At 38.6% G+C, this 15,342-nt stretch overlaps 2 protein-coding genes across 8 annotated transcripts in view; one reads left to right on the forward strand and one right to left on the reverse strand.

The window, feature by feature from the left end:
- Positions 1 to 13,740, forward strand: part of LOC128869676 (ephrin type-B receptor 1-like) — a 79,362-nt gene extending 65,622 nt beyond the window's left edge. For all 7 annotated transcript variants that reach the window (XM_054112272.1, XM_054112271.1, XM_054112274.1 and 4 more), the window contains one exon: positions 13,544 to 13,740. In XM_054112272.1, the coding sequence (XP_053968247.1) occupies positions 13,544 to 13,725 (182 nt within the window). In that variant the 3' untranslated portion in view covers positions 13,726 to 13,740. The remainder of the gene's footprint in view (positions 1 to 13,543) is intronic.
- Positions 2,001 to 7,727, reverse strand: LOC128869354 (uncharacterized; the record flags this gene model as incomplete). Its single annotated transcript, XM_054111892.1, has 2 exons — positions 7,681 to 7,727; positions 2,001 to 2,610 (listed from the first exon to the last, which is right to left on the reverse strand). Coding segments are annotated over exons 1-2 (657 nt in total), but the record flags the coding sequence as incomplete, so codon positions are not given.
- Positions 13,741 to 15,342: the final 1,602 nt, after the last annotated feature.

Genomic DNA, 15,342 nt, shown 5'->3' on the forward strand with positions numbered 1-15,342 from the left:
AGTACGGAAAGGAGTTATCTGTATGCCGCGATGTCTGAATTTGGTGTCCGCGCAAAACTAATACGGCTATGTAAGACGACGTTGCTCAACACCAGCAGCTTCGTCAGAATTGGGAAGGACCTCTCCGAGCGGTTTGATACCAAACGAGGTTTCAGACAGGGTGACTCGCTGTCGTGTGACTTCTTTAACCTGATGTTGGAGAGCATAGTACGAGACGCAGAACTTAATCGCTCAGGCACAATATTTTATAAGAGCGTACAATTGTTGGCGTATGCCGATGATATCGATATCATCGCCCTTAACAACAGCGCTGTTAGTTCTGCCTTCTCCAAACTGGATAAAGAGGCAAAGCGAATGGGTTTGGTGGTGAACGAGGACTAAACGAAGTACCTCCTGTCTTCAAACAAACAGTCGGCGCACTCGCGTATCGGCACCCACGTCTTTGTAAAGAGTTATAATTTCGAGGTTGTAAAAGACTTCGTTTATTTAGGAACCAGCATTAACACCGATAACAATGTCAGCCTTGAAATCCAACGTAGAATCTCTCTTGCCAACAAGTGCTACTTTGGACTAAGTAGGCAACTGAGCAGTAAAGTCCTCTCTCGACGAACAAAACTAACACTCTACAAGACTCTCATCATGCCCGTCCTAACGTATGGCGCAGAAGCGTGGACGATGAAAACATCCGATGAGGCAACGCTTGGAGTGTTCGAGAGAAAGATTCTGCGTAAGATTTTTGGACCTTTGCACGTAGGCAACGGCGAATATCGCAGACGATGGAACGATGAGCTGTATGAGCTTTACGACGACTTAGACATAGCGCAGCGAATAAAGATCCAGCGGCTTCGTTGCCTGGGTCATGTCGTCCGAATGGATACAAACGCTCCGGCTTTGAAAGTATTCGATGCGGTACCAGCTGGTGGTAGCGGAGGAAGAGGAAGGCCTCCTCTGCGTTAGAAAGATCAGGTGGAGAAGGACTTGGCTTCACTTGGTGTGGCCAATTGGCGCCGGTTAGCACGAGAAAGAAACGACTGGCGCGCTTTGTTAAGCTCGGCCAAAATCGCGTAAGCGGTTATCGCGTCAATTAAGAAGAAGACGAAGTTAATACAGGGTGCGCCATCTTTTATGTCGGTATGTAAACGATGAATAACTTTGTCACTTACCAACCGATTGACAACAACATGTTTTCGATACGCCAATTCAGTACAATTTCTACCATGGATCGCTTTACACCGAATCAACGCAAAATCGACGCTATAAAACCCGAAATGCTTGACGAGGTGATGAGAAACGCAGAAAAAAGATCGCAGTTTGTGATTGCTAGGAAAGATGCGCCATTTGTTTGTTTGTTTGTTAACAGTAATAGTAGCCCCGCCAGTGTCGGCGGTGATTGCAGTGCTGGTGCTATGCACTCGTAGGAAGCCGTGCTGATGTGGGGCTGGGGCCAGGTGTATCGAGAAGAGTTGGAGTAGGAGGGCTTCAAGTGTCTTCACTACTGGGGAAAGGAGAGTTATCGGACGATAAGATTCCCCTTGGTTGGCGGGTTTCCCAGGCTTCAGTAGTAGGACCACTCTCACTGCTTTCCACTTGTCAGGGATGATGAGAATGGCCAAGGACAGATTGAAGACCCTTGTGGGAAATCCCACTCGCAATGGTCCCAGGTGCCTTAGCATCAGCGCGTTTAATCCGTCAGGGTCAATGGCTTTTGATGTTTTTGATTTGTTGATTGCCCCCATGAACCTTGTCAACGGAGACAGTAAGTGGCGCACTGTCGTTCGTCAGTTTGTGCTGCCTTCTGGATCTCTCGGCCGGAAGATGCAGTATAAAAAGCCGGCTAAAATAGCTCGCGCATCTCTTCGGGTCCGACGAAGTGCAACCGTTGAAGGTGGTAGCCACCTTGTCGTTGTGCTTCGTCGGGTTCGACAGGGACTATCGGTGGACTAGAGCTTACTTACCCCAGAGGTGAGGTTACAGGTCTTCAAGTGCTCAACCCATTTAGTCCGCTTGTGTTGATCTACCAGTTGCCGGATCTCCAAATTGAGATCCCTTATGCGGGGATCCACGGGATCGGCCTGGTGTAGGTGGTCGCGCTCGTTTGCCAAACTGGCTGCTTCGACTGGGAAATGAGGATGGATGTCCTTGAAACTTCCAGCTGGAATGAAGCGGGCCGCAGCAGCTGTGAGCACCTTGCGGAATGCGCGTTCGCCAACGCGCACAGCAGTGGGGATGGGAAGAGCGGCGAAGGTGTCCTCGGTGAATTCCGTGAAGCCGGCCCAATTAGCTTTTTTAAAGTTAAAATAGAACCGGTGGTTCGCGGAAACAAAGTCGGCAGGTCTCTCAATCGAGACGATAATGGGCAAGTGGTCTGATGCAAGCGATAGCATAGGTCGCCACGTGATGCTATTTATCAGACCCGCGCTAGCTATTGTTAGGTCAGGCGAGCTTCTGCAATTGCCCACTACCTTGGTGGGGGCTTCGTCGTTCACAGTGCTGAATGTCGAATCGTCCATTTGCTCAGCCAATCGCTGTCCCTTACGATCGTTTGGTAGGCTTGAATGCCAGAGATCGTGATGCGCATTGGAGCCACTTACTACCAATCGGTTTTCACGCCTGATGAGCGCACCTACATATGTTATGGGTGATATATGTAGTCACGTCGTGCAGACGTGTAATATGAAGTACCGCGAATCCTACACATATATATTAAATATTTCGAGCTCGGCATCGCCTGACCGGACAGCTATCCCTTGACATTCTAAGGTGCTGTCCCTTCTGTCGATGCCTTCATCGATAAGACGATACTTGTGGGGTGGACTATAAACGCTAGGCCGTTGTCTCGTGCGCGATCTTTCCTGTTCACGTTATAGCCATCCCTGGTAATCACGGAGGAACTACCACGTAGTTTTATCTCTTGGACCGCAACTATTTTGATTCCATGTCGGCTCATGAAGGCGATTTTCTATCCATCTTGCTCATGAGTCCGTTGCAGTTCAGTTGTAAGAGTTTAGAAGTCCTCGGGAGTGTGGTCGTAACTCGGGGGGTGAGGGACGCGTGCAGTTGTCTGCGTTGGGCCTGCTGTGCAATCCGCTGTAGTTGTTGCGGCCTGATGATGGTGGACGGCCACGCCACGGGGGCGGTTGCGGGTGCAGCGGGGGGCAACGTAGTCAGTTGTCCACTCACGGGTGGAGCGCAGGCCGGAACATCTCCGAAAATGGCACCAGCCATTGCTACAATTGCATTTGACTGATACCAGATTCCGAGGTATTACGGTCTGACACACGGAACAGACTGTGCGGGGGATCAAGAGCTGCTGGTTTGTCCCCGCACTGGGGTTGGAGCAGGAGGGAAGAATATGGGTTAAGTCGGGGGAGTTGTGTTGCTCCGATAGGCTCCTTACCGTGGAGGTGTGGGTTGTGGTGACAGTTGGTGGTGCCGGCCTATTAGGGGAGTAGTAGCCGTGGAGGCATTGGACGCCTGCTGACGGGAGCAACACGAGGATACGTACCGTGCGGACCACTCCCTATGAGTCTAAAGTCCTGAACAGGAATACGGATGGAGCCGTTTAAGGCAAACGCAGCAATAGAATACTTCTGGCCCAGGGTTGGATTCAATTCCAGCCCTGAGGAGAACCATTTGGAGCAAGGTTGCTGCAAGGAGTTGCTCCTGTGACGTAAGGGGTGGGGTGATATGCTGTTCACTAGACAGGGCTAGTTTACTGGAGCGGCAGCCCTTGGGAAAACTCGAGTCATTCCGGTAACGGATAACCGGCTGCCATGGGAATCGTCATCTTTTATGTCGGTATTTAAACGCTGAATAATGAATTTTTGGTTTCAATTTATATGTTTTATTAAGCATTGGAACTTTTTTTTCCACGAACACATAATTTCATTTGAACATTCGGATTTCACATTAAATTCTCAAATTTCGTAAGAAATTATTCACTGTTCCAAAATCCACTCCAAAAAAATGCACACAAAATTTTAACACTGCCCTTACGTCTTCTCCTTATGGCATCCAAATCAGAAAGAAATATTGACACATTGAAACTCACACTGTCAATTTGACAGTTCAGTTCCGCCCCAAGCGTTATAAAAGTAAACGACATTATGGCTGGTTCAAAAGAACGCTGTACCCGTTGCCAGTGTTCCGAATTACAACCAAACTTTACGAAACCCATTTTCAATACTTAGTTAACAAGTGTGTAAGTTTGGTTTAATTCGGTGCAAAGACACGGCGGGTCCACGTTTTGGCATATATTTCGAGACCCTAGTCATCAATAGGTATGAAAATTACCCCGTATTAAAGCACTTATCAACAGTTTTCATTTGATACCCATATTGTACATACACAACCAAAGGTTACCCGGGTCCACGTTTTGACCTATCTCTCGAGACCCCAGTCACGGAGCGGCATGAAAAATACTCTGTACTAAAGCATTCACCAACAGCTTCCATTTGATATCCATATTGTACAAACACATTCTAGGATCCACGTTTTGGTCTCTATCTCGAGACCCTAGTCACGGAGCGGCATGAAAAATACTCTGAACTAAAGCATTCACCAACAGCTTCCATTTGATACCCATATTGTACATACACGTCCGAAGGTTACCCGGGACCACGTTTTGACCTATATCTCGAGACCCTATCTACCAATAGGTATCCAATTTATACGGAAACCATCTTCAATACCTACTTAACAATGTGTGTAAGTTTGGTTTAATTCGGTGCAAAGACACGGCGGGTCCACATTTTGGCATATATTTCGAGACCCTAGTCATCAATAGGTATGAAAATTACCCCGTATTAAAGCACTTATCAACAGCTTTCATTTGATACCCATATTGTACATACTCAACCAAAGGTTACCCGGGTCCACGTTTTGACCTATATCTCGAGACCCCAGTCACGGAGCGGTATGAAAAATACTCTGTACTAAAGCATTCACCAACAGCTTCAATTTGATATCCATATTGTACAAACACATTCTAGGTTCCACGTTGTGGTCTCTATATCGAGACCCTTGTCACGGAGCGGCATGAAAAATACTCTGAATTCAAGCATTCACCAACAGCTTCCATTTGATACCCATATTGTACATACACATCCCAAGGTTACCCGGGTCCACGTTTTGACCTATATCTCGAACCCTATCCACCAATAGGTATCCAAACTATACGGAAACCATCTTCAGTACCTTCTTAACAATGTGTGTAAGTTTGGTTTAATTCGGTGCAAAGACACGGCCTTGTAGCGAACACACACAAAAAGTTGACTTTATTTTATATATAATATATAAGATTGATAACACAGGTCTGCAAAAAATGGGTTCGGAATGTTTTAGAAAAGTGTAGTGTCATTTCCGAAGTAATTTTTTGCGTAGAATCCGAATCCGGGGTTTAAATTGCTCTATCACGTCAGGACTTTGAGATATCCTAACCTAAAAGTGCAAAAAAAGCTGTTTTTGCCCATTTTTGAGGTTATGTAGCTACGAAGATTTTGCTCTTCTTTGTGCGACTCGACCGTATCACGTCTCATGTTATCTCAATGGATTTTCGAATATCGAAAAATTCACAAACATGGAAACTTCAAAATGCGATATCTCAGTGAAAAATAAAGATATTTAAGCAAACTCAACGGCATTTAAAAGAGGAAGACTTATACTTTAAAATACTATGTTTACTTTTTTATGAAGGGCAAAATCTGCGTAGCTACATAACCTCAAAAATGGGCAAAAAACAGCAAATCCTATCCCTCTCTATCATTCCTGTTTGATTTTAATTAACTTAAAGTCTCTAGAGAGTAGAAGGTCTATACTCTCACTGTTTTTTGTTTTTAGTGTAATTAAAGGAGAAGTAGACTGTTCATCCCTATTACGTTGCATTTACTTTCATATTCCTACTAGGCTTGACTTTTCGGTTTCAAAGAATGAATTTTATAAATTTCTAAACTCTTTTTTCTAATTTATTTAATAAATATAGTAATATAGTAGTAATTGTGAGATTTGTGACGATATTTGCGAACACATATTTGTGTCTTCTGCGATGACATTGCCGATGATATCTGTGACCATATTTCGGACATCTGCCATGATAATTTCGAAGTCATTGGAAACGATAATCACGAGGAGATTTGCAACTCTCTTGTGGAACCTTACGCTCTCTTGTGGAACCTTACGCTTACTCAACTTTGCCATTTTTATTTTTACGATTCTGTTTTATGAAACTTTATTAAACAATCCCACTCTGACATCAATTGTTATATATCCTCCAAAAAATCGTCTCACAATATTTCCTCTGGTTCGATCATCTAATTGCTAAATAAAAGTCACGAAGTGATGGCAACACAACTTGTGCGTTATTTAATTTTTATACTTACTCACTTTACTTTACGTTTACGCGTTCACACGCTTAACTTGCGACTGATTACTTTGTGCATATGTACCTCTGCTTATATACTTGAGCGGAATAACTGTCGTCATTTCTAGATGTGGCAATTTCTGTCTTGTCATCTGTACGGTTCGCGAACTTTCGCGATTTGTTACAAAATTAATAATTAATATTTATATTAATTAAATTTTAATTCTTTTTGTTTGTAATTGAGGTACTATGCATAACGAAATTGACAAAGGGTAAAGAATTAATTATTAATTAATTAACTAAAATTGAGTTTGGGTAGCAAACGCAGTAGAAATAAACTTCTTGCCCAGGTTAGGTTCAATGATAGCCCTAAGAAGAAGTGCTGGGAGCAGCCTTGCTCCACGGAGCTATTCCTGTAATGATAGGCGATAGGTGAGTTCAGCACTCCAGATAGGGCTAGGTGGATGGTCGTCGTCATAAGTCAAATGAAGAGTTGCGTATCAGAAACCTGGGTTTTACCATTTCTCAGCAAAGCGGGAGTTCTATAATGGTTTCGAGTTGTATGTCAGATCAGAGAGTTGCAAAACTAGATATATAGCATTATGGATATGTATACCAGTACGTAAACAATGGGTATGTCAAACTTACATATTATCAATTTAAAATGTGGGTACTTTTCAACACGAAGCATTTCCAAATACTTCCCCAAAGACCCGAGAGAAGCCTTATAAAAGATCTATGATCTATCTTAAGGGGTTAGGGGTAGTCAGAGGCCGAAAAAATGATGATTTTCAATAATTTTTTTAGTCACTTGCTTTATTTTACAAAAATAAAAACATAGCATTAATACATCATGTTTCGACTTGACTTTAGCAAAATTTCAAAAAAAAAAATTAAGAATTGTAAAAGTTGTCGCTGTTTGTGTGGAGTCCGTTTCTCAAGAAGTCCCTTGCGGTGATCATCACAAGTCCTTGGCGATTCATCTAAAATCAATCGCGCCAGAGAAATTAGTTTTGCTAATAGATAATGTTGTGCCTAATCGAAGCTTCTTTTTTTAATTAACAATATGGCGGCATCAGGAAATATTTTTCAGATTTTCGAGAAAAAGAACGACAGTTTTTTATATAAATAAAATTGAAATTTTGAAAAAAAAAAAAATTCTGCGATCTGGTAGAAGAACAATGTTTTTCAAAAGCACTATACATTTTATTGAAATCTACCAAGCGGTTTTTACCAGTTCAAAAAACATAGTTTTGAGAAAAACGCAATTAAAGTTTTGCTATTGATTTATCTAGAGTTATACGAATTATTTAATTACTTACACTGTGTCATCTATTTCTGAGCCATATAATAGTCCTTCAGCCGTCATAGTAGCTTCCAAAATATCGATTTGCTGCTACATAGCATTCTACCTTCTCGAGTGTTATCGTTAGTGCGCTTTTCTGCCACTTTCATACGTGCAGCATCCATTTTTTCAGCATACCGATGAGAATTAGGCCCACAATTAAGTCCCAGTGTATTCATTAGAACCAATAACACAGGCCTGCGAAATCTCGTTTTATTACAGTTTCTAAAACCGCTATGGGTGTTTCCTGAAGGTTTTTTTATGCTGAAAACGAATATGACCTTGAAAATGCTCCAGCACGTCAGGATTTTTGGCAATTTGAGGTTAAATAGTCAAAAAATGCAGATTTTGGCCATTTTTTAAATTTTTGTTTGAGCAAGGTAAAGTTTTTTTTTAATTTTCCACAACGGCATCGCAAAGTACTACTCTTTAGCTTTAAGTTCCTTTTTTAAAAATATTTTTACGATGAATATAAAAAAAATTATTTTATTTTGAATTGGAGACTTTTAGATATGCAAATTCAACCTTTCTAACTCTCTAACGCCCCTGTAAAGGGCGAATTCAAAATATATTAGTATAACTTTTTTTATATTAATCGCAAAAATATTTTTAAAAATGGAATAGTACTTTGCGATGCCGTTGTGGAAAATTAAAACAAAACTTTACCTTGCTCAAAAAAAAATTAAAAAAATGGCCAAAATCTGCATTTTTTGACTATTTAACCTCAAATTGCCAAAAATCCTGACGTGCTGGAACGTTTTCAATGTCATATTCGTTTTCAGCACAAAAAAACCTTCAAGAAACACCCATAGCCGTTTTAGAAACTGTACGTCGCAGGATTATGTAATGAATTTATACCTTCATTGAATATACAAGTAGCTATGTATGCAGCAATTGGTACGATAGTATAACTAGTATTTAACGTTTTTTGGCATATTTTCCACATGCTAGTTGATTAAAGGATTCATTATTAATTTGATCGACCTACACATCTTGAAAGTAAATTTTCATTACTGAGATCTTCGTAAGTAGGTATGATAACTTTTAAAACATCAGGAGTTCAGGGAGAATAATCGTGAGTAAAAGAAGCAAGTATTCTTCTTGCTTTAGCGCGCTGGTAACAGCACCAGGAATCTTCGCCTTTTGGACATACATATATCATGATTTGACTTTTCATCGCTCGAGCCGTAGTGATGAAAAGTTGCCATTATTGCAAATTTCATATCTTCAATAGAATCACAATGCCGGCGTATTGATAAACCATAGTACAAAGTTAATTTGTCTATTACGAGTACTTTAACTGTACTTGCTGTTTGAAAGAATATATTTCCATCACATTTTTTACACTTTAAAAGAGCAGAAATAGCAGTGAATACCATAGTAAAATTTATTATTCAAAATTCAGTACTGCTGTCTTCAGGTACACCATCTTCAGTGTTTTGTTTCAATTTTTTAAAAGATATACTCTGAATAGTTTCATCACGTTCCGTTGTTTTCGGATTAAACACATTCTTTCTTTTCACTGAGCGCGACTTAATAATATTTTGACAACTCCGAAGTTGTCTTAAAAGCTATCTAGAATCACGTCCCATGGTAAATTACTTAAAAAATAATTTATTTTAACACACAACTATCGACTGCTCAGTGCAACGACTATTGGCATACTGGCAACAACAAAATATTTTTCTGCGGTTGTAATACCTAGAAATTGTAAGTATACAGGGTTGGCCATATTAAACTGACCCATTGAGTAACCCTATAACTTTTTACTGTAATTTCAGATCAGCTAATGACATACCGCGTTGGAAGCGTCAGTCGAAGGAGATTTATACCATGAAACAGTACACCCCAATAGAACGCGCTGAAATTGTTCAGCTGTACATTCAAAATTCCTTCTCGATTGTAAAAACGCAACGTCATCAAATCATTATGAGTGATGAGGCCCATTTCTCCTTGAACGGAACCGTAAATAAGCAAAATTGCCGTTTCTACGCCACTGAAAACCCTCAAATTATTGAAGAGGTACCTCTCCACGACCAAAAAGTTACAGTCTGGTGTGGCATTTGCGCTGATATGGTCATTGGGCCGTTCTTCTTTGAAAATGGTCAACACCAACCATTGACCGTCAATCAAGAGCGTTATCGGGCCATGATAACCGATTTTGTGATGCCGATTGTTCGTGAAAATGGTATGGAGCACTTCTGGTTTCAGCAAGATGGCGCACCACCACACACAGCACGAGCCACCGTCAACTTATTGAAGACTTTGTTCCCTGGCCGTTTGATATCAAAAAGCGGCGATTTTGACTGGCCGCCACGATCACCGGATTTGACGCCACCGAACTTTTTTCTTTGGGGCTATTTGAAATCTAAGGTTTGCGTCAACAAGCCAAAGACACTAGGCGCACTTAAGGCCAATATCCGACGGGAAATAGCCGCCATATCGGCCGAGACGCTGGCCAAAACTATGGGAAACGCCGAAAAACGGGCACATTACGCTATACGAGCTAAGGGCGACCACTTGCGCGATATCATATTCAAAAAGTGATGTAAACGAATCTCCTTGAACTAAATTAAATGTTTTTCACAATGAAACACAAAAAAATGTTTCTTTTTCCATATTTTTTTAATAATCACATGGGTCAGTTTAATATGGCCAACCCTGTATATAGTAGACTATGTAAAGGGTTTTCCAATAATAGGTGTTACAGGTGAATGGATTGCGCTATCGAGAGATGATTAACGATTTTGTATGGCCGGAATTGTATGATATTGATCTGGATAACGTTTATTTTCAACAAGACGGCCCTACGTGCCTCACAAGCAACGAAACCATTGATCTTTTACGGGAAAAGTTTCCGGACCGTGTTAGCTCTCGATGAGGTGATCACAATTGGCCACCGAGATCCTGTGATTTAACATCTTGGGACTTTTTTCTTTGGGGCCACGTGAAAGAGACGGTCTACGCCAACAGCCCAGGTGGATTCAAGACCTCAAAGATGAAATTCGTGAGGCTATCGACGACGTAGGGCAGCCACTTAGCAATTCGGTTATGGAAAATTTCATGAAAAGGATATTGTCCTGTAAGCGTAGTCGTGGTGGTCATTTGCCTGATGTTATTTTCCACTATTAACGGCATACCTTCCTCTTTATAATGAATCAAACATCCGATTACACTGTGGAACAAATTCAGGTTAGCAAAAATTAGGTCCATTCTGAGAGTGGCGGGTGAAAATAGAGGTGAAATTAGAAGACCCGTATCGCGCCGTTTTTTTATGTTAGATCGAATTTTTTTTTAATCGGCCTTCGAAGTTCGAAATCGGAGCAAAATTGTTTATATGGTTTTTTGGCTATAACTCGTCGACTAATTGATATTTTTTCAATCTGTAAAAGCCAAATTATTGCTAGAGACCTGTGCAACAATTACAATTTTTGAAAAAATTGATTTCGAAAATTTTTGTGGTACTTATGAAACAATATACTGAAAATCGGCATTTGACTGCAAACTTCGAAGGCCGATTAAAAAAAAATTCGAACTAACATAAAAAAACGGCACGATACGGGTCTTCTAATTTCGCCTCTATTTTCACCCGCCACTCTCAGAATGGACCTAATTTTTGCTAACCTGAATTTGTTCCACAGTGTTATTTGACTTTTTTACATTCAGTTTCATGTTCGGAAAATGAATTTTTAGTAAAAACTAGCGTACCCTCGCCCGCTTCGCTAGACAATAAATTCAATGATTTGCTGAAAGAGAATAAAATTAATACGAAACAAAGCAAATTCTTTGATACAATTTCATTCGAACTTTATTGTAACACTTTTTGGTAGACAACGTTTTTGGTTTTTTCATCTTTCGCGTGAATAATGTCGATGGTTTGCCAACTCGTGAGCAAGCTACATACAATTGTCCATGAGAAAAAATTGGGTATTCTAAATTAATACCGCACATTTGTAGAGACTGTCCTTGCGCCTTATTAATTCTCATAGCGAAGGCAAGGCGAATAGGGAACTGCAAACGTTTGAAATCGAATGGTAAATCCGCCGGAATCAGGGGAATTCAGGGTATCAAAATGTCTTCTCCTTTGTACTTCCCTTTCAAAATTGTTGCTTCGATAACGTTACCCATTAGCTTCTTCACAACGAGTCTGGTACCGTTGCAAAGTCGGGGCACATTACTATTGCGCAGCATAATAATCGGTGCTCCAATTTTTAATCGTAAATTATGAGGTGGTAAACCTGGCAAATCGAGTGAGTTTAAGAATTCAGTTGGATAATTTACGACCTCATCTTGATCAGTAATAGTGTCCATTGACTTATACGCAACTATGTCACCAGGTATTTGATCTAAAATAGCTGAATTTATATCATTGACGTCCTTATTTTTCCCAGCTAAAATTGCTCTTTCGCTGAGTCAATCATGGTTTTTGTAATGTTGAACTATGTTTGGAAATACACTCTGTATCAATGCCTCTTTAGACTGTGCAAAAGTGCAGAAATTGTTAGGCAATGTTATCATTCCTGTTGTTTTGAAAAAAGGTTTATTTTTTTTGGTTAAAAAGTGTTTTTTGAAGTTTTGAAAAACACTTTGCTCTAACAAATTTCTTCTCAGTTAATTGCTGAAAATTAAATATTTTGAAAAAACTATTTTTTTTAATTTAACGTTTTTGAGAAAATTTTGTTCTTGAAAAAATTTCATACTTTTGTAAAAGTTTAAATTGATTTGTTAAAAAATATTTTTTTCCGCTTTGAAAAACACCCCCTCGAAAAAATGTATTCTCTATTAATAGTGGAATATGAAATGCTTTGAAAACACCATTTTTTTTTTAAATTTTGTTTGGTTTTCAGAAAATTTTGTTTTGAAAAATTTCATACCCTTGAGAAAGTTTTATTTTATTTTATTTGTTTAAAATTTTTGAAATTTTTTTTTTTGTAATTTTAGAAAAACACCTCTTCGAAGAAATTTCTTTTATCTTTTTCAGGAAAATTTGGTTTTGAAAAAATTTCATGCTTTCGAAATTTTTTTATTTTACTTTATTTCTTCAAAATTTTTGAAAACAATTTTTTTTATAATTTTCGAAAAACACCCCTTTGAAAAAATGTTTTCTATGTGTCATAGTGGTATTCCATTAACTTTTAGGATTATAGTCAAATACTTACAAATATCTACGCTTTCACAAATAGCAACAATAAACAAATTTCCTCAAAACCAAAAAATTTACTTTTTTTCTAAAAAAAATTCTAAACAAATAACGTATTTAGAATTTTGTGTTCACGAAAAAACAGTATTGTTTTTATTGTATTAACTGAAAACCAAAATGTTGCAAAAAATCAAAACAAAACTAAATTATTTTTTTGTGTTCATTTGGTCCATATGTTCCATAAAAAGTTGATATGGTAAATAATATGCAGGGTCTGATACACGCAAATTTCCATTGACCATTATAGTGACAAAATTATCGATCACCAATTCCAACAGGATTTCAAAATCAGAGTTGGAATGAGTTGTTGTGTGGTGTACTTCTGAAAAAATGAGAAATAAACAAAATAAATCTAAAAATTCGAATTCTAACTTTATCTTGTGTTTGTTCTTATTACCTTTGAATTTTTCCAATGAAGCACCATTCATTTTAAATTTTCCAAGAATTTTTTTTATCATTTCGCGTTTCTTTCCTTTTTCATTCGATTCCAACATTTGTTCATAGCCGAAAACATCGTTTGCAAACGCATTCATTTCCATATAGAATTGGTCAAAGAAAGCATTGCTCAATTGAATTGAAACATTATTTTCATAAATACTTAGGACCTTAACTAATGCACCTTGGTACATACCTAACGCAGATATTCATCGCGACCTTGACATCGATACTATTGATGAAACAATACAAAGCGCTAGCAGAAGACACATAAATAGACTATTAACGCATACAAATCCTATGATGAGAAGACTACCAAATAAAGAAAAATCTACCCAAAGTCGGCTTAACCGTCAAACACCAACAGATCTTGCAAAATCCTTGTAATCAATTGTCAACTAATCGTATATGTCATTGTTTGTTAACCACTTGTTTTTAAATAATATGTATATATTTCTTCTAAATGAGCTTGGGGGCATTGGCCCTTCAATATCACTCTCATTCCATCTTTTTGTAAATCAAATTACTTATTGTCTAACGACAGGTGTAATATTTTATGGAAGAAATAAAAAAAAAAAAAAAATTTTCATTCGAATCATTTGAAATTTCTGTATACAATAACGAAAAATTCAAAAAAAGTTGTACACATAAAATGAATGTCGATTCGAAACTTACTTTAATCTAAGAATCGAGCAAGTTTTGTTTTGTACAATATTTTGATTTTTTCTTTTTTTTATATGAAGAAAATATTTAAAAGAAATTTTTTTTTGCTAAGAACCTTCCCCTAGTGGATCCCTATAATATGAAAAAAGAACGAATAAAATTGGCCTCGTATCGGCCCAAAAAAATGTGTACAAACGAACATCATTTCATTTTTATATATATAGAAGATAAACAAAATAAACTATGAAAAGAAGCTATTTTTCTTGTTGCGGTTACACTGCGCAACAAATTCAGGTTAGCAAAAATTAGGTCCATTCTGAAGTGGCGGGTGAAAATAGAGGCGAAATTAGAAGACCCGTATCGGGCCGTTTTTTTATGTTAGATCGAATTTTTTTTTAATTTTAACTGAGAGAAATTCCAAAATTTCAACTTTTTGGAGGTTTTAAAGAAAAAAATGCCTTTCTATAAAAAAAAATTCACTTCAACTTGGTATAAAATCTTGAAAATTTTTTTTTTTATCTATTTTGTTAGTTCAAATAGAAGAGAATTTAATACTGAAGGGAACAAGCTATGATTCATTTCAAAAGGTTCATTAATTTTTTTTAATTCATTTACGCCAATTCAAAGAAATCATAAAAATGAATGAAAGTTTGTATAGCGTTTTTCAATAGGTGCGCTTCAACTTTTTTCTGATAGGGAGGGCGAACGACGCAATATTTTTTATTTTTCGCTTGTCATTTGTAAGCTTCATTAGTATACATTTCATCATGGAACGCTACACACTTGAGCAACGATTGCAAATTGTGCAAATTTTTTATGAAAATAATCGTGCAAATTTTTTATGAAAATTTATAAATTTTCCAAAACATCATCTTCAGTGATGAAGCTCACTTTTGGCTCAATGGCTTTGTCAACAAGCAAAATATGCGTTACTGGGCAGAAAGCAATCCACACGTGATTCATGAGGCACCGTTGCATCCCGAAAAAATCACTGTTTGGTGCGGTTTACATGCCGGCGGCGTAATTGGCCCATATTTTTTCGTTGAACGATCGGCACGTTACTGTGAATGGAAATCTATACCGCGACATGATAAACGATTATTTTTGGCCGCAATTGAATGGTATGGACTTAGACGACATGTGGTTTCAACAGGACGGGGCCACAAGCCACACAGCACACGCTACAATTGATTTGTTGAAGAGTAAGTTCGATGAGCGCATTATTTCCAGAAATGGACCGGTCGAATGGCCGCCGCGCTCGTGTGATTTGACGCCTCTAGACTATTTTCTTTGGGGTTATGTGAAGTCATTGGTCTACAGTAACAAGCCGGCGACGATTTG

The sequence above is a fragment of the Anastrepha ludens genome, chromosome X, assembly GCF_028408465.1.
Source record: "Anastrepha ludens isolate Willacy chromosome X, idAnaLude1.1, whole genome shotgun sequence".
In the NCBI taxonomy this organism is placed as follows: domain Eukaryota; kingdom Metazoa; phylum Arthropoda; class Insecta; order Diptera; family Tephritidae; genus Anastrepha; species Anastrepha ludens.